Source organism: Trachypithecus francoisi, unplaced genomic scaffold (genome assembly GCF_009764315.1).
Source record: "Trachypithecus francoisi isolate TF-2019V2 unplaced genomic scaffold, Tfra_2.0 Lachesis_group10, whole genome shotgun sequence".
In the NCBI taxonomy this organism is placed as follows: Eukaryota; Metazoa; Chordata; class Mammalia; order Primates; family Cercopithecidae; genus Trachypithecus; species Trachypithecus francoisi.
In genome coordinates this window covers 36,656,095-36,682,323 of record NW_022681455.1, presented here as the reverse complement: position 1 = coordinate 36,682,323, position 26,229 = coordinate 36,656,095, and the positions used below count along the sequence as shown (strand labels likewise).

At 50.1% G+C, this 26,229-nt stretch overlaps 1 protein-coding gene and 1 pseudogene across 1 annotated transcript; both read right to left on the bottom strand.

Annotated features, from left to right (window-relative positions):
- Positions 1 to 1,741: 1,741 nt before the first annotated feature.
- On the bottom strand, positions 1,742 to 10,245 carry CDKN1A (cyclin dependent kinase inhibitor 1A). The gene is made up of 3 exons (XM_033216984.1): positions 10,108 to 10,245; positions 4,578 to 5,027; positions 1,742 to 3,347 (listed from the first exon to the last, which is right to left on the bottom strand). The coding sequence occupies exons 2-3, from the start codon at positions 5,020 to 5,022 to the stop codon at positions 3,298 to 3,300; spliced, it is 495 nt and encodes a 164-aa protein (XP_033072875.1). The 5' UTR covers positions 5,023 to 5,027; positions 10,108 to 10,245; the 3' UTR covers positions 1,742 to 3,297.
- A 3,310-nt stretch (positions 10,246 to 13,555) lies between these two features.
- On the bottom strand, positions 13,556 to 15,216 carry LOC117087132 (annotated as a pseudogene).
- Between the last annotated feature and the right edge of the window lie 11,013 nt (positions 15,217 to 26,229).

Genomic DNA, 26,229 nt, shown 5'->3' with positions numbered 1-26,229 from the left:
CTGTTGCCCAGGCTGGAGTGCTGTGCTGCAGTCAGGGCTCACCGTGGCCTCGACTTCCCAAGCTCCTCAAGTGATCCTCCTACCTCAGCCTCCCAAGGAGCTGGGACTACAGGCACCCTCTGCCACGCCTGGCTAATTTTTTTTTTTTTTGTAGAGATAGAGTCTCGCTATGTTGCCCAAACTGGTCTCAAACTCCTGGGCTCAAGTCATCCTCCTGCCTCAGCCTCCCAAAGTGCTGGGATTGTAGGTGTGAGTCACTGTGTAGAACATTCTTACATGTCTTTCAGTAGAAATATGAACTCATTTTCTCGAGAACAGATCTACAAATAGAATTATTGGTTAATGAGGTAGCCATAAAGGTAGGCATCTTTAGAAGATATTGTCAAACGGTTTGTATTTATTTATTTATTTATTTATTTATTTGAGATGAATCTCACTCTGTCACCCTGGAAGAGGCTGGAGTACAGTGGTGTGATCTCAACTGACTGCAACTTCTGCCTCCTGGGTTCAAGCGATCCTCCCACCTCAGCCTCCCAAGTAGCTGGGATTACAAGCGTGCACCACCATGCCTAGCTAATTTTTGTATTTTTAGTGGAGACGGGGATTTCACCATGTTGGCTGGGCTAGTCTCAAACTCTTGACCTTAAGTGATTTGCCTGCCTCAGCCTCCCAAAGTGCTGGGATTATAGGTGTGAGCCACTGCACCTGGCCCAAACAGTTTTTTTTTTTTTTTTGAGACGGAGTCTCGCTCTGTCTCCCGGGCTGGAGTGCAGTGGCCAGATCTCAGCTCACTGCAAGCTCTGCCTCCCGGGTTTACGCCATTCTCCTGCCTCAGCCTCCCAAGTAGCTGGGACTATAGGCGCCCGCCACCTCGCCCGGCTAGTTTTTTGTATTTTTAGTAGAGACGGGGTTTCACCGTGTTAGCCAGGATGGTCTCGATCTCCTGACCTCGTGATCCGCCCGTCTCGGCCTCCCAAAGTGCTGGGATTACAGGCTTGAGCCACTGCGCCCGGCCCCAAACAGTTTTTTAAATAAGAGCTCCAATTGCTCTACAATCTTGCCAACACTTGGCATTGTCAGTCTTTTTAATTTTAGTCATTCTGGTAAGTATATGGTGGTATCTTATTGTGGTATCTTAATTTGCATTTATCTGATGAGTAATGATGTTAAGCTGTAATATATTCTTTACAAAAAGATTACATAACAAACCAAAATGTTGACAGTGGTGATCTTTGCAGAGGTGTGACAGTAGTTTTTGTTTTGTTGTTGTTTTCTGCAGCATAGTCTTTCTGTTTGCTAAGTTTTCTGAATTCTCTAAATTTAAATGCTTATTTTTTAAAATTATTTTTTAAATGATGAAACCCTTCCCAAAAGCCCATTTATTTATTCTTATAATAAGGTATAGGCCGGGCGCGGTGGCTCAAGCCTGTAATCCCAGCACTGTGGGAGGCCGAGACGGGCGAATCACGAGGTCAGGAGATCGAGACCATCCTGGCGAACACGGTGAAACCCCGTCTCTACTAAAAAATACAAAAAACTAGCCGGGCGAGGTGGCGGGCGCCTGTAGTCCCAGCTACTCGGGAGGCTGAGGCAGGAGAATGGCGGAGAAGCTCGGGAGGCGGAGCTTGCAGTGAGCTGAGATCCGGCCACTGCACTCCAGCCCGGGCGACAGAGCAAGACTCCGTCTCAAAAAAAAAAAAAAAAAAAAAAAAATAAGGTATAATGACCACAATAGTAATATTGCAAGTAAAGTCACTAAGAATCATTTATTGAGCACCTGCTGTATATTCAGCACTGTGGGAGGAGCTGTGAAAGACACAGAACAGTACAGGGTGTGGTCCCTGCCCTCGAGAGGTTTACAGTCTAGGTGGAGAGACAGGGGAACCAGGACACATGGGGAATTGAGAGAAAACAGTCCAGGCCAGTATGTTACAGGAGCTGGAAGGTGTTTGGGGTCAGACCCCAACACCCCAAGTGCACTAAGCACTTCAGTTCCTCCAGGGGCTCAATGTTAGTGCCAGGAAAGACAACCACTCCCAGACCCATAGGAGCCCACGTGACATGCCCTGTCTACAGCCTCTACTGCCACCATCTTAAAACATCTGACTCCTTGTTCAGCTGCTAATCAAAGTGCAATGAACTGGGGAGGGATGGGGTGGATGAGGAAGGTCGCTGGACGATTTGAGGGGCCAGTGTCTCCCTCCTAGAAGGATCTACTCCCATGGGGTGTATGATGGCATACACCCCTAACACAGAGATAACGCCACTCAAGGGGGCCTGTGCCACCACACGGGACCCTCACCCCAGAGCTAAAAGAGGAGGGGGTAGTCGCTGCTTGAGCTGCCTGAGGTAGAACTAGGGCACCCTTCTTGTGTGTCCCTTCCCCTTCCAGTCCATTGAGCTGGGGATGGGGGTGGGATGGGCACCTCAGAGCCACCTGGAGCTGAGAGGGTACTGGAGGAAAAGGACAAGAGGAAGGGAGAGCAGCAGAGGGGAACTGCAGAGCCCAGCTGGAGAAGAAGGGTAGCTGGGGCTCCTCAAAAGTTACAGGGGGAGCCAAAGAGGGAAAAGGTCCAACACTGAGACGGGCTTCCAAGTGCAGGTCAGAGGGGCCATGAGGGCAGGTGGGGTGGTCTGCTCCAGGACCCCACCTTCCCCTTGCCTTCAAAAGACAGAGGGGGGTATCAAAAGCCAGGAGGGTACCAAGTCCCCAGCTCAGCCCTAGGCTGTGCTCACCTCAGGGTCACTCTGCCCAACCTTAGAGGAGGTGAGGGGACTCCAAAGTTTTTGATGGTGCCCCCACTCAGTGAGGCCCCTTCAAAGTGCCATCTGTTTATTTCTCAAATTAAAAAGAATTCAGTTCTGAGTGTCCAGGAAAGGGGGTGAATTTCATAACCCCCTGTGACAACGAGGGGAGGGAGCCACACCCCTCCAGAGGGTACCACCCAGCGGATGAGCGGGGAGGAGGAAGTAGCTGGCTTGAAGCCGGCCCACCCGACCTCCAGGAGAGAGGAAACGGAGAACACGGGATGAAGAGGCTTTAAATAGTATTTCATAAAATAAAAATGCCCAGCACTCTTAGGAACCTCTCATTCAACTGCTTAGTTTTTGTTTAAATAATTCTAAGGCCAGAGGCTGGGAGGCAGGGGGCGTCCAGGGTATGTACATGAGGAGGTGTTTAAATTAAAACACAAATAATAATTAAGACACACAAACTTAAAAAGACTAAGGCAGAAGATGTAGAGAGGGCCTTTGAAGTCCTCGCGCTTCCAGGACTGCAGGCCTCCTGTGGGCTGATTAGGGCTTCCTCTTGGAGAAGATCAGCCGGCGTTTGGAGTGGTAGAAATCTGAGGAGAGAGAGTAGAAGTCAGCCAGGCCACGAGGAAGAGGACGCGGCGGAGCTGCCCACCCAAGGCAGACAGCGGGAGGCCAGGACACCCTTCCCTGCGGCCGACAGGGTCAACTGCTGAAGATAGGAAGAACTCGGGGAATGCCCACTCTGTCTCTTAAGGGGTATTTATGGAGTGTCCCACCATGCTTCACGGATGTGATTTCGTCAGTCACCACACCTGCACCCATGGGTCTGCTCTAAGCCAAGCTGCCCGGTAGAGGAGCCACTACTAGCTCCGTGTGCTTGTTTAAACAGACTAAAATCAAATCAAATGAACAATTCAGTTCCTCAGTCACATGAGCTGTGTGTCAAATGCACAACAGCTGTATGTGGCTCGTGGCCCCTGCACCGGACACTCCCATCCCTGCAGAGTTCTACTGGACAGTGGTGATCTAGGGATTCTGTTACGAAATCCATGAAAGTGTTCAGCACAATGCGGGGCCCATAGAAACGTTAGTAGTTGTTATTATAATCAGTCCTGACCCAACTGCAAATTCCCTTTGAGACCTTAGACAAATCACTCTACCTCTCTGAGCCTGGTTTCCTTGCCCTAAAAGGATGGCAAGGGGCCGGGCACGGTGGCTCATGCCTGTAATCACAACACTTTGGGAGGCTGAGGCAGGAGGATTGCTTGGGCTCAGGAGTTCAAGACCAGCCCAGGCAACATGGTGAGACCTTGTCTCTACCCCAACTCAAAAAATTAGTGCTGTGCCTAGTGGTGTGCATTAGCAGGCATAGTGGTGTGCGCCTGTAGTCCCAGCTTCCCAGCTACCCAGGAGGCTGACGTAGGAAGATCGCTTGAGCCCAGGAGTTTGAAGTTGCAGTAAGTCATGATCACACCACTGCACTCCAGTCTGGCCAAGAGAGTTAAGACACTTGTCTCAAAAAGAAAGGCGGGGAGGGTGACAAGAATGTCTTATGGTATAACATTGCTATAAGGACTAAATAAATCTACCTTAGAAGCTTGGCAAAGGGCCTGGCATAATGAACATTCCCAATAAATGTTAGCTAGTTGGTCTTTGCTGCCTACTTGCTGTGTGACCTCAGGAAGGTTGCTTCCCCTCTCTGGGCCTGTTTCCTTCTACCTAAGGAGCACTCTGGACTAGGACCAGACAGGTCAGCCCTTGGACCATGGATTCTGAGAATCCTGGTCCTTTACAATGTCCTTCCCTGTACATATCCTCACCTGTCATGCTGGTCTGCCGCCGTTTTCGACCCTGAGAGTCTCCAGGTCCACCTGGGGACTCTTCAGGCTGCTCCCCTGAGCGAGGCACAAGGGTACAAGATAGCGACAGGTCCACATGGTCTTCCTCTGCTGTCCCCTGCAGCAGAGCAGGCGAGGTGCCAGGCCGCCTGCCTCCTCCCAACTCATCCCGGCCCCGCCGGGGCCCTGTGGGAAGGTAGAGCTTGGGCAGGCCAAGGCCCCGCACACGCTCCCAGGCGAAGTCACCCTCCAGTGGTGTCTCGGTGACAAAGTCGAAGTTCCATCGCTCACGGGCCTCCTGGATACAGCCCGCCATTAGCGCATCACAGTCGCGGCTCAGCTGCTCGCTGTCCACTGGGCCGAAGAGGCGGCGGCAGGCCTTGCTGCCGCATGGGTTCGGACGGACATTCCCAGCCTGTTCTGACATGGTGCCTGCAGCAGAGACACAAGGAAGGTCCTGGTCACCGTGGAGACTGGACACTATGTTACCTGACCGGGCTTTGCTGTGTCACCTCAGGTGACGTCTTCCTACCAGAGGGTCTCTCTCACTCCTTCCAGTTGGTCTTCCTGCCTCCTTCCCACAGGAGGCCTGACCCCCACCAGCAGAGCGCAGCCAGCCTGGTACCCCAAGGTCACTGGCAGAGCAGGCAACTGAAGGGTAAGCTAATGTCAACAAAGGCAAATTTACTGCAAGAGCAAGGACCAGGGTCCCGTTTGCCACCAGGTATTTTCAGCTAAAATCAATGTGTTTTCCCCCTAGAGGTGTCCCTCATGGGTGTGACTGCCGCCCAAATACATGTGAATTGCCAGAGTCCAGCAGTTTCCTAATCCTAGCCGTGGCCAGGATGTCAATTCTCGGAAGAAGAAACAGTCTGACAGTTCCTCCAGCCTCCTGAATCCCCCTACCCAGATCCCCAAGTAGGGTAACCCTGCTCGACCAAGCAAAATTACCCTGGACTTTGGAGCAAAAAGCACCCGGGTTGTGGTCCTAGCTCTGCCAGTTACTACGTAAGCTTTAAAAAACCACTTAATATCTCTAGGTCTCAGTTTCTTCACCCACAAATGGGGCCACGTACAAGTTTAAAGAGCATGGCTACGGACACATACTCAAGCAATTGATCAGGGAGTCCATGCAGCAAGGCAGACAGAACAGAGCTGAATGAAAGGCTGTGTCTTGGTGGTTAAGCAGGAGAGCTCTGGAGTCAGATCACCTGGGTTGGAGTCCAGGTTTTACTAGGTGACCCTGGGCAAGCAACTTAACTTGTCTGAGCTCTATTTTCCTCGTCTATAAAATGGGGATAGTAATGGTGACTGTCTCAGAGGATAGACATGAGAATTAACTGAGTTAATGTAGGTAACGTGCCAGCAGCACCTCGTATACAGAAGTGTATGGAAAACAGAAGTATGATTATTCCTCTCTGCCTTCAGTGTTATTGAGCCTCCTCCCTATCACTTCCCCCTGCCAACTACCTCCTTCAGACAGCGGCTGACAGGTGCTGTAGGCTGCGGGCCTTTCCCAAGGATGTCGTCAGGCGGGTGGCCTAGGGCTAAGGAGTGGCAGGGCGGGGCAGCGCAAGGGATGATTTCTCCCAGGCTGAGCCACATCCTGCCAGGCACATCAGGTGATCTGCAGTCTAGACACCTGGCAGCCTCTGCCCGGTGTTGCCTGTGTCCAAGGAACCCGTTTTGCAGGCAAAGAAAATTAAAGGTGGCTGGTCTACCTGGCTCCTCTCCTCCCACTTCAGGAGAGGGAAAACGGAGGGTGAGTTTGCCCATGAGGGAGCCCTGGCACCTACCTGCCTGCTCTGGCTTGACTCCAGGGCTGAGTGACTGCACGACCTTGGCAGCAACTGGGTTTTCCTAGGGACAAGTCCCAACTTGCAGGCTCTGGGGGGGAAGCTCTGCTGAGTCCTCCTGAGGCAGGAAGCCCGGGACACATGCCACATCTGCTCCACCCCACCTCACCCCACTGCTTGTGATCAGTGGGGCCCACAGTTTCACATCCCAGCTGGTTGGGAGAGGAGGCTCTTGGTAACTTCACACCAAGTTTAAACGGCAGGAGACGGAAGAGATACGAGACTTGCCTCTAAGTCATACAGCTGAAAAGGCCAAAGGCCACTGTCCCATAAAGGGGTCACCCAGTACAGTGGACAGAGCCCTCAAATAACCTCTGTCCACCCTCCCCTAGGCATGAGTTGGGATTTATTTATATATTTTTTATGTTTGAGGGCTGTTCTAAGCAGTTTAAAAGTATCAGTCCTCCTAAAAAGTGGATATCTATTAGCTCCCTTTATACAGAAGAGGCAACTAAGTCTCAGAGAAGTTAAGTAACTTGACCAACATTACACAGTTCACAAGTGGCACAGCCAGGATCTGAACCCAGGCCTGTTTGCCCTGAGTCCTGTGCTCTAGTGTTGAACCCCACTCCCTCTCTAATTTTGAGGTTTCTTAACCAGAGAGGCCCATCAGAATCACTTGGGGAGGCCGGGGCAGTGGCTCATGCCTGTAATCCTAACACTCTGGGAGGCAGAAATGGGAGAATCATTTGAGCCCAAGGGTCCAAGACTAGCCTGGGCAACACAGCGAGACCCTGTCTCTACTAAAAATAAAAGTAAATAAAAATTAGCTGGGTGGCTGGGTGCAGTAGCTCACGCCTGTAATCCCAGCACTCTGGGAGGCCAAGGCGGGCAGATCATCTGAGGTCAGGGGTTCAAGACCAGCCTAGCCAACATGGCAAAACCCCATCTCTACTAAAATTACAAAAATTAGCCAGGCGTGGTGGTGTACACCTGTAGCCCCAGCTATTTGGGAGGCTGAGGCAGGAGAATTGCTTGAACCCAGCAGACGGAGGTTGCAGTGAGCTAAGATTGTGCCACTGTACTCCAGCCTGGGCAAAAGAGTGAGACTCTGTCTCAAAAAAAAAAAAAAATGCTGGGCATGGAGGGTCACACCTGTGGCCCCAGTTACTTGGGAGGCTGAAACAGGAGGACTGTTTGAGTCCAGGATGGTGCCATTGCACCCCAGCCTGGGTGACAGAGTGAGACTCTGTCTCAAAAAAAAAAAAAAAGAAAGAAAAAAGCACCTAGGGAGGTTTTTCAAAATATTGATTGCTGAGGCCCTGCCTCCTGAGACCAACTTAATCCAAATCGAAGATTCAAGCAAGTGTTTGGCACCATTCCTCGATGGGCACTCTTGGGGTGCCAGCCAAAGGGGGACACACTGGTTTGTTTGAAATAGACATTCTTGGTCTCAATACATCATAGGGACAAGGAGGAGGAGCCCGCCTAGGGCTTCATCAAGGAGCTGGATATTCCCTGGCTCCCGGGAGCTCAAGACAGGACTAGGATCTACGCAGGTACCCTCTCCTCTTCTACCACCCATCCTTCTCTTATGGCTCTTATAGGCCTCTCCTCCCCATCAAAATCTGCTCATTTAACTTTCAGCCCAAAGAAAACAGAAACGTAAACCCGTGTTTTACAAACAACTGAAAATAGCCTCCTTTATTGGCCTTGCTGCCTTAGACTTCAGCCATATTTTAATTTCCAGTAAGAGCTCAGTAAATACTGTTGAATCTAAGGAGTGCTCCTTTGAAGGGGTGGTAATGGCATAGGGGTTATTCTCGGATGAGACCAGGAGCAGCCGCGGCGATTCGCGCCGATCAGCCCCACTCCGCGGGAAAGCCGGTGTGCTATTCCCGCCAGGGCCGGGAGGGGGCGCCGGCCTCCAGGAAATCACGCGCGGGGTGGGAGGTGCGTGGGCAGAGCCTCGGACCGCGGGAGGGAGTAGTGATGAGTCAGTTTCCTGCAAGGCGCTGCTCGCCCGCCAAAACTCTGCTTCCACTCCGGCTGCGCGTCACCCTGGGGTGAGGAGGGGGAGTATGGGAGGGGACGGGTGGGGGGGCGCCGCGAACACGTCACGCTGAGCCGGCCAGGCTTCCGAAACTCCCGCCGCTGTTGGGAAACCGCGCGCTCTTGTGCCGTCTCTGACACACACACACACACACACACACACACACACACGCACACACGCGCGCGCGCGCGCCGGGAGCCGGCCCCTCCACCTTATCTCCACGCCCAAAGCACGGGATGAGTCAGATCCCTGGAAAATAAAAATAGACGGGAGCAACGAAAACAAAACCGCTCGCAAGTCCTCCCAGAAACGCGACGTGGAGGGAGGGAAGGAGAGGGGAAGCTGCCTGGGCGCCCCAAGTTCCAAACCCAGCTCCAAGATGCTTTTCCTCACGAAGAGGGCGCAAGTGTCCCCCAGGGGTTCTGGACCGAGAGGACGCGCTGTGATCCGCGCCAGGCGGCGGCGCCCCAGGGGGCGACTCGCCCCCCTGCTCCGCTCAGCCCTGTCGCTTTCCGAGAGGGAATCTGAGCTAGGTCGGGGCGCCACCGAGGCAGCTGATGGAGGCCCTGAGCAGCGTCGTGCCCCCCAGAATCCCCACCCCGCAAAGACCTGACCCCTTACCACCTCCCACCCAGGCGTGGGCTCCGCTCTCGCCCCGGAGTCCAGCGCCCCGACCCGAGGGCAGTCTGGGCCGTGATTCTCCCGGCAGCGGTGGGAAAGAGTTAGAGGAGACCCTTGCCCTTCCCCGACTGACAGGCTGGTTGGAGCCCGCCCAGCGCAGAGTCGTGACTCCCCGACTCCTAGGGCGCGCCGCGAAGCGGGGACCCGACGCGGTGTCCTGGACCTCCGGTGCTCTGCTTCCCTGGGAACAAGCTGTTCCAGCCAAATAGGTCACTGTGCCGATGGGAGAACCGAGACCGCGAAGGGGCAGGGGAGAGGGCTTTGGGAGTCCCACTGTGCCCCTTCCCGGGCGGGGTTCTGACCTCATACAGTCCGTTCCCTGGGGTCTCCTTGTCACAATGAGTCACCTCCTCGCTTGTCCTTAGGGGACGTGTCCTGGCACATTCCCAAGGGCCGGGAAACAGCCCGCGCTGACCTCAGTGCCCAGCCAGGTGGTGGACACAGTGGCGTAGAGGACCTGAACCTGGGACCTGGGCCAGGGCGGCGCCAGTTGGATCCGAGAGCCGCCTAGGACCGATCCTAGACGAATTTACTCCACTCCGCTTTCCTCGCCCCTCCTGGGCCCCTCCAGGGACACGGACTTCATCCCCAGGCCGCGAGCAAACTGCGCCTGGGGCCTGCAGCCAACCGCAGCCAAAGGCGAGCTCCCAGAGCGGTCCGGTCCACGCCCTCCCTCGCCCCAGCTGGGTTTCCAGGGGCGGGGAGCGTGGCCGGGGATCCCTGTCCTTGTAATCCCGCTCTCTGCCCGGGGTCTCCGGCACATCCTGACCCCCGTCACCCGCGCACTTACAGATACCGTGTGCGCAAGCCGAGTGCGCACCGACCCACGCCCGTCATTCACCTGCCACAGAAACACCTGTGAACGCGGCGCACACCCGCGAACACGCATCCTTGCGGACACGCACGGACACACGCGGGCACGCTCGGCTCGGCTCTGGGCCGCCGGCCCGGGGTCCCCTGTTGTCTGCCGCCGCTCTCTCACCTCCTCTGAGTGCCTCGGTGCCTCGGCGAATCCGCGCCCAGCTCTGGCCCCAGAAGGAACTGACTTCGGCAGCTGCTCACACCTCAGCTGGCGCAGCTCAGCGCGGCCTGATATACCACCGCCCCCCCACCCCGTCCGGGCCCGCCTCAAGGAGGCGGGACACGCGCTCGGCCCACCGCGCCGCCCGGGACCGCCCTCCCCGGGGCCCAGGCTCCTGGCTGCCCAGCGCCGAGCCAGCTGAGCCTGGCCGAGTTCCAGCAGGCCAGCCGGTCCGGAACCTCGCGTGCTGCAGGAGGGCACTTCCCTCCTCCCCGAGTCCCTCGCCTGCGTTGGTGCGCTGGACACATTTCCCCACGAAGTGAGCCACAAATCTGGCTTTTTTTACTTGGAGAATGAGTTGGCACTCCCCAGGAGGACACAGCACTGTTAGAATGAGCCCCCTTTCTGGCCCACCGTTGACCCACTCTGGGGGTCGGGGAGTCCGACCTGGCAGGCAAGGATTTACCCAATGCAGCTGAAAAGACCAGGAGGATGACATTAATAAATAAAAATTCATAAATAATAAAAACGATGCACCTCTCTGCAATTTCCAGAAAAGTTCCATAGTATCACCTCTATTCCCACTGATCCCTCACTAGGTCACCTCTCCCAGAAGCATCTGGAGCACCTAGACACCCCAACAAAGCATCTTGAGGCCAGAATGCTTTTCCAGTCCCGTTTATTTCACAGATGAGGAAATTGAGGTCCACTGAACTTAAGTATACAAAGTTGTTGATTGTCACATGCTTCCAGGAAGGAGGGAATTGGAGACACTACCAGAAAAGGGCCACCTGATCTCCAGGGAAACGGAAGAATTGGACATTGAACCAATCTCTGTACACCCTACACTCACCTCAACAGACGAAACCCCTGTGGTTGCAGCAGCTTTGTTGGCCAGGAAGGGGAGGATTTGACGAGTGAGTTGTCTGTCTCCTGAGTACTCCCCACATAGCCCCTGTACACTTCTGGGGAAACTGGGGCTCAGAGAAGTCTAGTGACCTAACTCAGATCATGCAGCAAAGAAATGACTATAGTTGGAACACAGGCCTTTTGCCTCCTGCCCAGGACTCTCTGCTTGTCATCCTTTATTTCTGTGGCTCCAGAATGACAAAAATGCCAAATAACCCTCATTTGCAGATGATTTATGAAGATGACATAAATAAAGGACAATTCTGGAAGTGTCTACTGGTGCTTCTGACAGACACAGAGATGAATGACATGTCTATCCACTCCCATCTACCCCACACCCCTGCCCTCCCTTGGACTTCACCTTTGCCTCCTTTCTGAGCCTGAAACATCTGCAGTTTTGCTTTTAAAAAATTGCAGAGGATGGATTGTTCATCTGAACAGAAATCCCACTAAAAAACAGAACCTAGGCTTGGAGCAGCTACAATCACTTACATCTCAGGCTGCTCAGAGTCTGGAAATCTCTGCCCAGACATGCCCAGTCTTCTTCCTTTAACGCAGCTGACCTCGGGGAGGACAGGCTTCTTTCTCCTCTGCTGTGGGGATAGCAGCCCGTAGGGGTAGGAGGACACAGCAGTAGACCCCCTTGGCCTGCCTGGTCCTAGAGTCAGGCCAGGATTGTGGCTAAACCCCAGAAAGGCCACAGCACGGCCTCAGGACCCCACTCTAAGCCCCACTGCTGTCTGCACCTTCCCTCCTATACATTCAAACCATCCAAAGGGTGGGTTGTCAAATGTCCAGCAGAGGACAGGCATCTCCTCCCACTGTCCTGAAGCCCCTCTGCTTTCAGGCATTTCAAATAGACTAGACATTGTCTGTTTACTTTGGGCGAAAAAAAATTTTTTAATAAAGGCTTGTAATGAATTATTTAAAGTTTTGTGGTACTGAGCTTCACAATGAAATAATTCTTTTTGTTGTTGTTTTTGGGAAAGAATTTTTTTTATAATTTCTAGCTCACCACCACCACCACATTCAATGTTTCTTAAGTACCTACTAAGTGTCTAGTACTATTCAGTGCTTTAAAAAAAAAAGTTTGCAACCATGCACTTGAATGTGTACACAGACACACTCTAAGGGAGGACCTCTGCCCTGAGGAAGGCAAGGGAGTAGGTTGTTAGAAGTCACACACAAAATCTGACTCCCAGCACACATTCACACAAGCACACATGCACCAGATTCCAGCCCTGTCCCAAGCATCTGCCGGCAGATCACATACCCTATTCAGTGTAACAGGCCAAGGTCTACCTGGGGTCTCTAGAGGTCGCCTGTCTCCTACCATTCCCTTCCTCACCTGAAAACAGGCAGTCCGAGGACAAAATAGCCACCAGCCTCTTCTATGCCAGAGCTCAACATGTTGGGACATGTTCCTGACGGTCAGAAAGCCAATCAGAGCCACAGCCTGCTGCCCAAGCATGTTCCCAGGAAGCAGGCAGCATAGGGATGGAGGGAGGCTCAGCATGGGGAACAAGAGCGCCCAGACCAGCCCCCTCCCCAGACTGCGGTGGAGCAGCGTGGGGTAGGGGAATGGTGAAAGGTGGAAAGCCCAAACCTGAAGAAGGAGGATGTGAGGAAGGCTTAGTGGTGGCTGCAGGAGCTGCCTAGGAAAGGAGAGGAAGTGCTGGGAACAATGTCACCATTTCTCAGAAAGAGACTGGGGAGTCCCAAATAGGGGCAGTCAGCTTTCAGAGGAATTCACCTCCACACAGGCTCCCAAGAAGTGAGACCCCAGAGAAGAGGCGGAACAAAGATAGAACATTATTGAGCAGAAGCAGCCTTGGCTTTTTGTTTTCATTTTGTTTTTCTGTTTTGTTTTGTTTTTTGAGACCAAGTCAGCAGTGGCACAATCTCAGCTCACTGCAGTCTCCGCTTCCCGGGTTCAAGCAATTCTTCTGCCTCAGCCTCCCAAGTAGCTGGGATTACAGGCATGTGCCACTGTGCCCAGCTAATGCTTGTATTTTTTTTTTTTTTTGCACAAAAAGTTGGATTTATTGTTTCTGACAAGTGCATAGTAATTTTCAGCTTGCTCATGTTCCTAGCATCACAAATCTGAAGTACAATTTTGCTTCTCAATTAAAAACATACTGGCTGGACGTGGTGGCTCACACCTGTAATCCCAGCACTTTGGGAGGTCGAGGCGGGTAGATCACAAGGTCAGGAGTTTGAGACCAGCCTGGCCAATACGGTGAAACCCCGTCTCTACTAAAAATGCAAAAATCAGCCGGGCGTGGTGGTGGGCGTCTGTAGTCACAGCTATGCAGGAGGCTGAGCAGGGAGAATCACTTGAAACTAGGAGGCGGAGTTTGCAGTGAGCCGAGATCGCGCCACTGCACTCCAGCCTCGGCGACAGAGTGAGACTCCGTCTCAAAAAAAAAAAAAAACAAAAAACAAAAAATAAAAAACACAAATCTTTGTGTAAAATGAAAAAAAAAATCAAGGCATAAAAATTTCATTGTGTTCTACATTTTTAAATACCATCCTTTGTCTCCTTTAAAAGATTTTCATCCATTCATTCAAAAATCTTTTAAGTTCAACTGTCCAATTTAAGACAGAGTGAAGACATTTTTGAGTATCTGAACTAAGCACTGTCTTGACTGAAACGAAGTAAGATGTCTATGAGAGTTCTTGTGGGCCTCCCGGTCATGCCTTTCCATAGATAGGGAACCTCATCTTTGTTGGGTCATCATGCCTGCTGTGTCTAAATGTGCCCACTTAGGATGAGTCACGAATTCTCTCAGGAATGCCGCAGCTGTACATGCCCCCGCACATCTCTATTTTCCAACGTTGTTAACATCCGCCAGCTGGCAATCTACAATCTGTCTTGTATAATGTTTGAAGAGAGGCATCCTCCAGACGCGGTCCCCTGTTTCAATGCTGGCCTCAAAGAGCTTGTTCCAGAGCCAGGATAAATTGGTAAAGACCCCAGTGGCACCTGACCCCAAAGCTATATCCAAGGCACCTGTTAAGGTGGTAGCATTAAGGATGATCTTCGGGTTAAACGTGTGCACGTAACAGAGCACATCAGCCAATATGAGCCTCCCCTCGGCATCAGTGTTATCAACCTGAATAGTCTTCCCGTTCCTGGCTCTAACAACATCCCCCAGCTTGTTGACCTTGCTGCTAGGCATATTTTCACAAAGAGGGGCCAGACCTGTAATATTAATGGGCAAATTGAGCTTTGCAGCAGACACAATGCCTGAGCATATAGTTGCAGCTCCTCCCATGTCAGCCCTCATGAGGTCCATATTTGCAGAAGCCTTGATGGAGATACCACCACTGTCAAAGGTAATTCCTTTCCCAACAAACACCAGAGGTGGCTTGTTTGCATTGGGGCTGCCTTTGTAGTGAATTTCCAAGAAGACTGGGGGCTCGTCAGATCCTTTGGCCACACTGAGGAATGATCCCATTGCCTGTTCCTCTATCCAAGACCTGGGTCTGATATGAACCTCAGTACTATTAGCACTTTTGAGATTCTTCTCAATAATTTCAGCAAATCTGGTTGGCATCATCTCATTGGCTTGTGTCTCCATCAAGTGACGTGCCAAGTTCTGCCCACAAGCAAACAGAACTCCTTTCTGCCAGGCCTCCTGAGCCCCACTTCCATAGAGCTTCGCCGACATGGTCATCTTCTTCTTTTGCTTTAGGTCATCGTATTCATAGAGACCAAGCACCGCTCCCTCCTCAGCAGCCTGAGTGTCTCCACAGGGTTCCACCTCCACGGAAGAGAGCTCCAGGTCTTGAATCTGCCTGCATCCCGCTGCAAGAGCAGCTCTGATGTTTTCTTTGCCTTCACGCCAGTTTTCCTGTTCGTCGATTCTGGCTGCCTTTATGCTGAGGCCAACTAGCAGCACGCTGGGGAAGTCCTGATGCAGACCACAAAAGGTTCAAGTCTTGCCTGCCTTCAGAGGTGGTCCAGATATGTTCAAAGTTTCTCTCAGCTTTCCAGCTATCAATTTATCAAAATTCTCTCCTGCACTTGTGAACGGTGGCACATCATCTTCTTTTTCTTTGGAATTGATTCCTAAAACAAGGCCCTTCGTCAAGTCTGCGGTGGGGGAGACCCCAGCTCCCGAAACATCTCACGGCCAGACATCGGATGACGACTCACCCCGCCTAATGTTTGTATTTTAGTAGAGACAGGATTTCACCATGTTGGCCAGGCTAGTCTCCAACTCCTGACCCCAGGTGATCCACCTGCCTCTGCCTCCCAAAGTGCTGAGATTACAGGCATGAGCCACCATGCCTGGATTTTTTTTTGTTTTGTTATTTTTTTTAGAAGAATGACTTTGGGAACTAACACCCTGCCCTGTTGGGGGCTTTACCCAGTCAACATAAGGATCAGGACTGAGCATACATTAAGGCAGGGAAATTTGTGACAGAATTTGTGCAACACAAACACCTCCAGATTCCCAAGCCTACTACTGCCTAAGCCTGAAATTTCACCATTAGAAATTCATTTCTTGGCCGGGCGCGGTGGCTTAAGCCTGTAATCCCAGCACTTTGGGAGGCCGAGGCGGGCGGATCACAAGGTCAGGAGATCGAGACCATCCTGGCTAACACGGTGAAACCCGTCTCTACTAAAAAATACAAAAAACTAGCCGGGCGAGGTGGCGGGCGCCTGTAGTCCCAGCTACTCGGGAGGCTGAGGCAGGAGAATGGCGTGAACCTGGGAGGCGGAGCTTGCAGTGAGCTGAGATCTGGCCAGTGCACTCCAGCTTGGGTGACAGAGCGAGACTCCGTCTCAAAAAAAAAAAAAAAAAAAAAAGAAATTCATTTCTTTAGGTTGGTCTGAGTGCGGTGGTGTTTACAACTAATTGATCACAACCAGTTACAGGTTTATTTGCTCCTTCTCCACTCCCACTGCTTTATTTGACTAGCCTTAAAAAAAATTGAAAATAAAAATAAATAGGCCTGGCCAGGCATGGTGGCTCATGCCTGTAATCCCAGCACTTGAGAGGCCAAGGCACGTGGATCACCTGAGTTCAGGACTTTGAGACCAGCCTGGCCAACATGGTGAAACCCGTCTCTACTAAAAACTACAAAAAAATTAGCCAGGCATAGTGGCAGGCACCTGTAATCCCAGCTACTTGGGAGACTGGGGCAGGAGAATTGCTTGAACCTGGGAGACGGAGGTTGCAGTGAGCCAGGATTGCGCCATTGCACTCCAGCCAAGGCGACAGAGTGAAACTCTGTCTCAAAAATAAATAAGTAAATAAATAGGCCTGGCATGGTGGCTCACACCTATAATTCCAGCCCTTTGGGAGGCTGAGGCAGGCAGATAATTTGAGATCAGGAGTTCGAGACCAGCTTGACCAACATGATGAAACATGATGAAACCCCCGTCTCTGCTAAAAATTCAAAAATTAGCCAGGTATGATGGTACATGCCTGTAATCCCAGCTACTTGGGAGGCTGAGGCAGGAGAATCACTTGAACTCGGGAGGCGGAGGTTGCAGTGAGCTGAGATTGCGCCATTGCACTCCAGCCTGGGCAACAAGAGCAAAACTCTGTCTCAAAAAAATAAATAAATAAAAGAAAAGAAAAGACTTGTATTCTTACTGTGAGGCTCTGTTCTTCATTAAATGTGATCTTAAAAGCAAAGTGCTTAGCCTGGCACATAGAAATCACTCCATGAATATTAGTTATAATGATAATTGCTGTGCATCCCTAGGAAAGGCATCCCTTGGAATTTAGTAATTATCTGCATTTTAGTGGATATCTTAGGTAGGTTTCCCAGAAAACACATAAGAGTTTTGCTTGAAGGAAGTTTATTGGGGAGTGCATTCACAATCAACACTTGTCTGGATATAAAAGCAACAGAATTGGGCAGAGAGAAGACGTGGTGTCTGCTGGAGGCTGGAGGCCCGGAGAGGCCTTGGCTGATCCCACCAGGACCCCTGAAGCTGGGATGGTCCCGCAGAGTTCGCTGAGTTGAAGCGTGAGAGCTAGGTCCTTACACCCTGGGTTTCCAAACAGTCATCTGGATGTGGATGTGGCTGCCCCTGCAGTAGGGGAGTGCATGACCTCAGGCAAGAGAGCTTCCTCCTCTAAGGCCAGGGAAGGACTTGGCTGTAAGCATCAGCAGCCAACACTCATGGCAGCCACTGTGGAGGACAAGTGCCTGGCTCTTGCAGAAGGTTCTGGGTGGTGCAGTGCAGAGGGAGTAAGTTGATCAGATCATTTAGGGACTAGAAGGCAGTGAGGAAATGCTGTGAACACAGGCCAACTGAGGGGTGAAGGCCTCTTTGTGCCTTTGCACAAATCTTTCTCTCTTGGTAAAATGAGTGTCCCTGACCAACTTGCCCCATCTCCACTGCATTCTCCACCTTTTGAATTCCTATTGATTCTTCATGACCCAACACATGTGACTTGGGGTAAGGCCTTCTCCGGGCTCCCTCTAGCTCCCAGAGCTCCCACTGAGCAAGACTCTCCACTGTGCTTTGCCCACCTGCTTGGTTTATGTGTCTACTGAATCCTCTGAGCTGGGCACCTGGAGGGGTTGAGCCCATATTTTATTCATCTTTGTACCTTGGAGAGGTCTACCAGCTTCAGCTGGGAACTCAGTGAATGTTTATTGAAGGGTCATTTTTGGCCTGTACTCTGAGGTTAGGCTTCAGTGCTGCTGCTTCCGAGCCCTGTCTTTCATTTATTCATTTGTCTGTTCATTCATTCATTTGTTTTAAAAAATAATTAACACTCACCGCTCAAACCAAAAACTAGAATATTACAAATCACTGATACTTTCTTGTGTGTTCCACCCCTACCCCAAAGCGAACACTACCTTGCATTTTATCTACAACTTTCTTTTGTTTTAAATAGTTCTATCACATGTGGCCAAGACAGTAATGCTCAGCCATTTTTCCAGATGTTCTCCATTTCCCAGCCCCACTTACAGTGTAGATGGGGTCATGTGACTGGTCCTAGCTGATGAAATGTGAACATAAGTGACATTTACCTTTTTAGAGCTAAGGCCAGGTGAAATTCTCGAGCCTTTCTGTCCTTCACAGTTGTGGCAAAAGTGAGGTCTCGTGTCTCAGATGGTGCAATGGTGCCACTACAACATGGTAGAGCCTCCATCAGCCTGGATCCCTGAGTGAATGTGCGGAGCAGAGTGCCCCAGCAACTTCTATGGGATATGTATATAAGAAAAAAGTAACCATTTGTGTGTGAAGTCACTGAAATGTAGAGGTTATTTGATACTGAAACATAACCTAACCTAATATTTATGCATATGGTTGTGGGTGGTTGTGGTTTGTGGAAGTCAATGTCACCCAGTGAGGTATACCTCTGGGTATTCACACTCTTTTGTAGTTGCCTCCCCTTGAACATTTCTGGCTTGTAACTCTTTTAGCCAATAGAATGGGACAGAAGTAACCCTGTGCCCATTCCAGACCTAAGCCTTAAGAAGGTATAATAATTTCTGTTGCTTTTGGAATCTTAGGGACCTTAAGCCACCATGTAAGAAGTTCGATTACTCTGAGAGCAACATGCTGTGAGAAGTCTTGTGGAGAGGTCACATGCAGGATAACCAAGGCCCACTAGCTAAGAGTTCCAGCAGATCTCCCAGCAAACAGTCATCATCAACTTGCCAGCCATAAGAGAACTATCTTGAGAGTCGATCCCCACCTCCAGTTGAACCTCCACAGGTGGAGCCAAACCCCTGACTGAATTATATAATGTGAGCAAATAAATGATCGTGGTTGTCACTGTGTTTTAACATGATTTGTTAGGCAGCAATATATAATTTAAACGTGGTTCAATCATTTTCCGATTTTTATTTTTATTTACCTATTTGTTTTGAGACAGGGCCTCACTCTGCCGCCCAGGCTGGAGTACAGTGGTGTGATCATGGCTCACTGCAGCCTTAACCTCTCAGCCTCAAGCAATCCTTGCACTTCAGCCTCCCAAGTAGCTGGAACCACAGGTACACACTAAGGTGTCTGGCTAATTTTTTTTTTCAATAGAGATGGTGTCTCCCTATGTTACCCAGGCTGGTCTCAAACTCCTGGGCTCAAACTTCAGCCTCAGCCTCCCAAAGTCTTGGGATTACAGGCATGAGCCACAATGCCCGGCCCATTTTCAGTTTTTTAAATATCCAATTATTCATTCTCCTATCAATGGGCATTTGGGTTATCGCCAGTTTTTGTTATTATACATAGGGCTACTAAAAGTATTTTGATTCATGTCTCTAGGGCACATATGTAAGCGTTTCTGGACATAGGAGTTGAATTGCCCCATAATCACTCTCAGAAGAAGCATGATTGAAGAAGCAGCCACACCAGGTATCTGGGCCTCACTGTCTACCTGTGCCTTTTAGGATTATTGGAACAAGTCTAGAACCCTGAACACATTGGGGATTACCATTGCTTGCATTTTTGTGTAGAAACAAAAAGTAATCCAAAGAAATGAAGCCCTAATGGAGGAATTTCAACGATTGTGACACCTGAGAATAGACATTTGGCAGCAAAGGGAGCTGCTCACAGATTCTGAATTCAGTCCTTTGAGCTGCCTTCAAAGCTCCCAAGACACCCTCTCCAGGCCCCTTAGCCCACAACAGCCTTCTGGATGATCCCAAAATAATAGGAACTGTGCACTTTGATTTTTTTTCTTCCCTAACATATTTTTTAAGCCCCTCCCAAGAAAAAGCCTCAGCATAGGCTGAGGGGCTTGGGTTCGGGGCCTCTGATTGCACAGCAGTGTGGAATCTCACTGGTGTCAGGTTTCAGATCCATTCTCTCACTCCTCACCGTCCATACACTCCTCCCTCCCCCATCCAGGACAGGTGTATTAGACTCTCATACAGACAGAGAAATGGAGCCCCTAGGAAGTGCTGGCTTCGGCTGAGGGGACACAGACCGGGGTCAAGGCAGATCCAGGGCTCTGGCTGTGGCCCCAGCCCTTCTGCTCCCCGTGCCATCAGCTGCTTGTCCTTGCCTCTGCTTCCCTAGAGTGGCTCTAAGTGTCATCTGTAATTGTAATGCCACTGGGGCCACTGTGGAATGTGACAGCTGCAACCCCCACGCCCCAAATGCTAGTGGTCACACTGGAGCCAAGCTCAGAGCCAGGGAGGAGGTGTTATTCCCTATTCCCTATCCTCAGTGGTTTCTAACAACCCTATACCTGCTGGGAGGAATCATTGCTGATGTCTCCTCCAACATCCATCCTAGCAGCTTAGGATTGGACTTACGAAGAAAAGTCAGGGTGTGTGATAGGACGACATTAGCTCCTGTAATAAACAAACTCTCACATTTCAGTGACAAGCCAATACAAGTTTATTTTTCACTCACATATGAATCCAATAGAGGTATTCAGGTGGGCAGGTGGCTGCCCTCCATGTGGTGATTCAGGCTCTTAGTTTCTTTCCACCATGTGGCTCCACCATTCCCTGGGGCCTCGTGATCTCTGATTCTAGCTGCAGGTAGGGGAAAGTGCCAGAGAAGCCACGTGCATTTCTTCACACCAGGCTCAGAAGGGACTGGCATCATCTCCCACCCACGTTCCATTGGTGAAAACTTGGATGCACCCCGGATGCACAGGTCAATGTAGTTCCCAGAGGGCCGCGCAGATTTGTGAGGACCCACTAGCCATCTCCATCACAGCTGGGAGCACAGCAGACAGGACTCCTTCCTCTCCCCTGTCTTCCGGTAAGAGGGTCTTTTCCTGCTGAGTCTCTGGACGCGGCCACAAGAATAAGAAGAATGCCACCTGGGCAGAACATGAACTTGGACCTCAATATCTGCATGTCTAAAATGGTGCTTTCATAGCTATAATCTTACCATTCCCCAGAGAGACTGAGAAAAATGAGGTAGGCATGATCCTCTTCAGTTCCCAAAGGAGGAAACCAGGCCACAAAGAGACAGTGAGACTAAAGTTACACAGCAGGACCCCATTTCCTCCTGGTACACAGCTTTTCCTTTTTCTTTCTAAATTAGTCAACATCAAAGTCTGAGAAGTCACTGGACTTAAATGCAAGAAAATCCCTTAGTCAGCAAATCCACCTGAAAATCCCCTGAAGGCCTGGTAGAAGGATTATTAAGAAGAAAAGTTCTTTTACTGCCAGAAATGCAGGTACATAGACCCTGACAGTTTCTTTTCTTTTTCTTTCTTTCTTTTATTTCTCTTTTGAGACGAAGTCTTGCTCTGTTGCCCAGGCTGGAGGGCAGTGGTGCAATCTCAGCTCACTGCAACCTCCGCCTCCTGGGATCAAGCGATTCTCCTGCCTCAGCCTTCCTAACAGCTGGGACTATAGGCACATGCCACCATGCCCAGCTAATTTTTGCATTTTTAGTAGAGACAGGGTTTCACCATATTGGCCAGGCTGGTCTCGAACTCCTGACCTCGTGATCCACCCACCTCAGCCTTCCAAAGTGCTAGGATTACAGGTGTGAGCCACTCTGCCCAGCCTGACAGTTTCTTAATGGGGTGTGTGGGACTCCGGGAGGGTGGGGGCTTGCTGCAGTGAGACTTCAGGGCAAGCCCAATTCTCCTTTCTCCCTTTTGAATATGCCTGAAATCACCCCCATTGGACCTTCCTCCCTCTAGCTCAGTGATTCTCAACATAGGGGTGGGAGAACCCCTTGTGCCAAATGCTCAGGTCCTGTATACATATAGATTCTCTCTGCAAGAAGACACGAGAGGGGCCGCATACTGCATCACTCCTGTAATCCCAGCACTTTGAGAGGCCGAGGCAAGTGGATCACTTGAGCCCAGGAGTTAGAGACCAGCCTGGGCAACATGGTGAAGACCCGTCTCTACAAAAAAATACAAAAATTAGCCAGGTGTGGTGGTACATGCCTGTGGTCCCAGCTACTGGGGAGGCTGAGGTAGGAGCCCAGGAGGTCAATACTGCGGTGAGCCAAGATTGTACCACTGCACTCCAGTCTGGGCAGCAGAGTGAGACCCTGTCTCAAAAAAAAAAAAAAAAAGAGAGAGAGAGAGAGAGGGACAAGAAACGGTGGCAATGGCTGCCTCTGGAGAGAGGAGCAGGTCCACTGTGTTACCCCCTCCAGGGCACCATTAGGAAGTCTGGGTGGACAGCACTCCCTGGAGTTGTGCTGTGCACAGCCTATCTATTTTGGGGTGTAAAGTAGGCTTATTCTTCTTAATATATATTTTAAAATTGTTAATAACATCTTAGATAATAGTTAACACAATTAAAATATATATTCCATGTGCCAGCCCTATCTGAACCTACTGAATTAAAATTGGATGAGGGACCGCCGGCTGCACAAGTGTACAGATATTTTGAAAAAATCTCCCCAGGTGATTGAAAGCTCCCCACCCTCCATCCTCAAGGCTTGGGAAACCTGATTTAGTCTCTCCTTGCACAGGCCCCCCTATCTCACTTCTAGAAGTCTCAATGGACCCTTTCACCCCTGGGAGAGTGAGTGAACTAGGAATAGATTCTGCCACTGAGCAGGGAGGAGGGAAGGAAGGAAGGAGTCAGGGTTTGGGGTGGAAAGGCTCAGGGCTGAGTGAGCAGGAGGCCAGTTTTGCCTCCTGGGGAGTTGGGGCCTCCCACTTCCCTGCAGCCCTGAAACGCCCTCCCCACACCCGTGCATCGCCTCGAATCAGCAACTCTGGCCGGCAGATCTCCCGCTGGCCTTGCCCGGGCTTGCCTTTTGTTGCATTGTTGCATCATCATGCGGCCTTGCTGGGTGCCAGAAGAGTAAGCCACCCACTCAACGCTGGAAGAAAACAGCTAATTATATCACCAAGAGACCCAGGGCATATGGTCACTCTCAGCTGGCCCAGCCTGTTTCTACTTGCTTTTCATGATTGTTCTGGATTTTTTCAAAATAACAGTAACTACCAACCAGGAAAAAAAATCACCCCTGACTGTGGCGCGTGCTGCTGAAGTAAGAGCTTTAGTCTACCTGCTACTCTAGGAGAGACCTACAAAGCCCTCTGAGCTCAGAAAACCAAAAGCCAGACTCCCAGACTAGGGTTCAATAGACAAATGGCTCTGAGAACAGGATACATTGGAATTAGCAGAATCCGAAAGACAAGCATTGCTTTGACAGCATCACAGTAATTTATTTTTCCAAAAACTTTAAATTTCTATTTGTAGTTTAGTCAAAAGTGCAGAGCGTTTTGTTTGCCCATAGTTTCCTGTATTTATTTTTTGAGTAGATAATACATTCCATGGTCCACAGTCAAAAGATGCAAAAGGCTATTCAGTGAAAACTCTCCCTTCTACCCCTACCCTCCAGCTACCCGTTTTCTTCCCAGAGGCTGTGGCTGCTGGCTTGTGTCCCCCTCCCAGAGATAGTCTAAGAACATCCAGGTCCTTCAGCTAAAACCCTTGGGCACAGATGGGTTGCAGAATCTAGAACTTTTTTCCCATTTTAGACAGGTAATAAAGTGCATATAGCCTGTATTCCACAACACCAGCAGGCTCCACCTAGGGAGACCAGTCATCCCAGTTTGCCCCAGACTGTTCCAGTTCCACGTCCAGGGAACCCCTTCAGTCCTAGGCAAACCAAGGCAGTAGGTCCCATTAGGTGTGGGCTGTAATGTATTCATACTAACAGGGATAATTAAAAACTGCAAATGGCTTCACTTTCTTTTAGCTCTGGTTTTGCTACCAAATAAATTTGCCACAAACCAAAGAAAAAAAGTTTTGGTTTCCAGAGTCTTTTGGATTTGGGAATTGTGGATGAGGGACTGGGGACCTATAGGCAATATACATATATTTTTAATCTGTTTGAATGGAAACACAGTGTTGGGCACATTGTTTTTTCACTCAATTTATCTTAGTGGCTTTCCACATCAGTACATAGAAATCCTGCCCTTTCCTTTGTTGCTGCATTGGACTTCATCACATGGGTGAACATTTAGGATGTCTCCAGTTTTTTGTTGTTACAAACACATATAAAACACATATAGTTTTACATGCCACTAACAACATGGAGAGAGGGCAGAGGAGGAATGGGATCTTCATTTTTTTTTTTTTTTTTGGAGACAGGGTCTCACTCTGTCACTCAGGCTGGAGTGCAGTGGCACAATCTTGGCTCACTGCAGCCACCGCCTCGCGAGTTCAAGCGATTCTCCTGCTTCAGCCTCCTGCGTAGCTGGGATTACAGGTGTCCGCCACCACACCGAGCTAAAGTTTTTGTATTTTTAGTAGAAATGGAGTTTCACCATGTTGGACAGGCTGGTCTCGAACTCCTGACCTCAGGTGATCCACCCGCCTCAGTCTCCCAAAGTGCTGGGATTACAAGCGTGAGCTACCGCGCCCAGGCAGTGATCTTAATTCCTAATGCTTGTTTATGACCGAAAGTTTAAGTCCAAGCCTGCTCAGAAGTTGGGGGGCAGAAACAAGACCTACTGAGGTCTCCCAGACCAGTTGCCCCGCCCATGCACCTACATCACAAAGAGTCACTCCCATTCAGAATGATTTTTCCAAAGAAGAAGACAACTTACATTCAGACCTACTGTATTAGTCAGGGTTCTCCAGAGAAACAGAACCAATACAAGAATATATTCAGATAGATATAGACATAGATAGATAGATAGATAATGTTCCTCAATTTTATGATAAAGTAAAAAATTCATAAGTCAAACCACCATAAGTCGGAGACTATCCATCTATATGTAGGCTCACATGGGCAAAAATACCACCCAGGGAGGTCTCTGGTCGGCCAGGTCCAGTTAATGAAAGGGGCTAGATTTCAGCTGATGGGGCTGTGGAAATCTGAATTGGGAGCCCCCTTCCTAAAACCAAGAGAAGATCCATCCATGTGTAGTGAGGCTGAAGTTTATGCGATGACAGAGGACTTCTTCAGGAAAAAGAAGGCAATTATACTGGGCGCCTCCATCCAAATGAGAGTCCTAGAAGCTTCGTTTCATCAGTTTCACCATCAACCCACCTCTGTGTGTGGCTGAATAAAGATCAGGGAAGTAGCGGTCTCTGGGGGGTGTGGGTAACACCTGGGGGGCCACAGTGCTAAAACTTGAAGGACCAGAATAGCCGGGCTGAAGGAGGACAGAGGAGATGCAAGAGAGAGAGAATGGGGCCATCCTGCAGTGCCCACCGCAACCATTTATGCATCCTGGACCCCAGGCTGGCACTACACAGGGTGCTGTGCTATTCCTCACCCTCATTCTCTGCCTCCACCAAGAGTAACAGGCTGGGCGTAGTGGCTCACGCCTGTAATCCCAGCACTTTGGGAGGCTGAGGCGGGCGGATCACTTGAGGTCAGGAGTCCAAGAACCAGCCTGGCCAACAAGGCGAAACCCTGTCTCTACTAAAAATACAAAAACTAGCTGGGTGTAATGATGGGCGCCTGCAATCACAGCTACTTGGGAGGCTGAGACAGGACAATCGCTTGGACCCAGGAGGCAGAGGTTGCAGTGAGCTGGGATCGTGCCACTACACTCCAGTCTGGGAGACAGAGCAAGACTCTGTATCCAAAAAATAAATAAATAAATAAAGAGTAATAATAAAAATTAAAGTAGTTCACACTTACTGAGGCCCAGTTCTAAGTACTTTATCCATAGTTACTTGGTTAATTTTCACCATTACTCATTTCGGGAATGAGGCACCATTACTTTTATCCCCATTTCACAGATTAGGAAACTGAGGTAGAGATAGAGATGAAACCACTTCCCAAACCAGACAGAAACAGAGCAAGGATTTGAACCCAGACAGGCTGGCTCCAGAGGCAAAGCTCTTAACCACTAACGACCATAACCACTGACACCCAGGTTGTGATTATCCTGTATGGGTTGCTCTTCTGAGTGTTCACATGTATCAGCTCAACTAATTGTTACAGGTACTGTTACTATCTCCATTTTACGGATGAGGCGACTAAGACACAGAAAGGTCAAGCCATTTGCCCAGGTCACACAGGTGCAGAAGAAGGATTTGAAACCAGGCAGTGTAGTTCCAGAGTCCATGTCCTTCTGCACTGAACTGTACCTCTGTACCATGTCTAGAGCTAAGAGCAACAATGACTATGGCTTCCAGCCTCCACATCACATGTGGTGTCATCACTGGAGAATTTAATAAGCACTCAATAAATAATCAATGAATCCTCCTCTGAAACAACCCTTTTCATGATATTAAAAAAAAATCATATTCCAAGTACATTGAAGAACATCTGAAGACTTTAGAAAG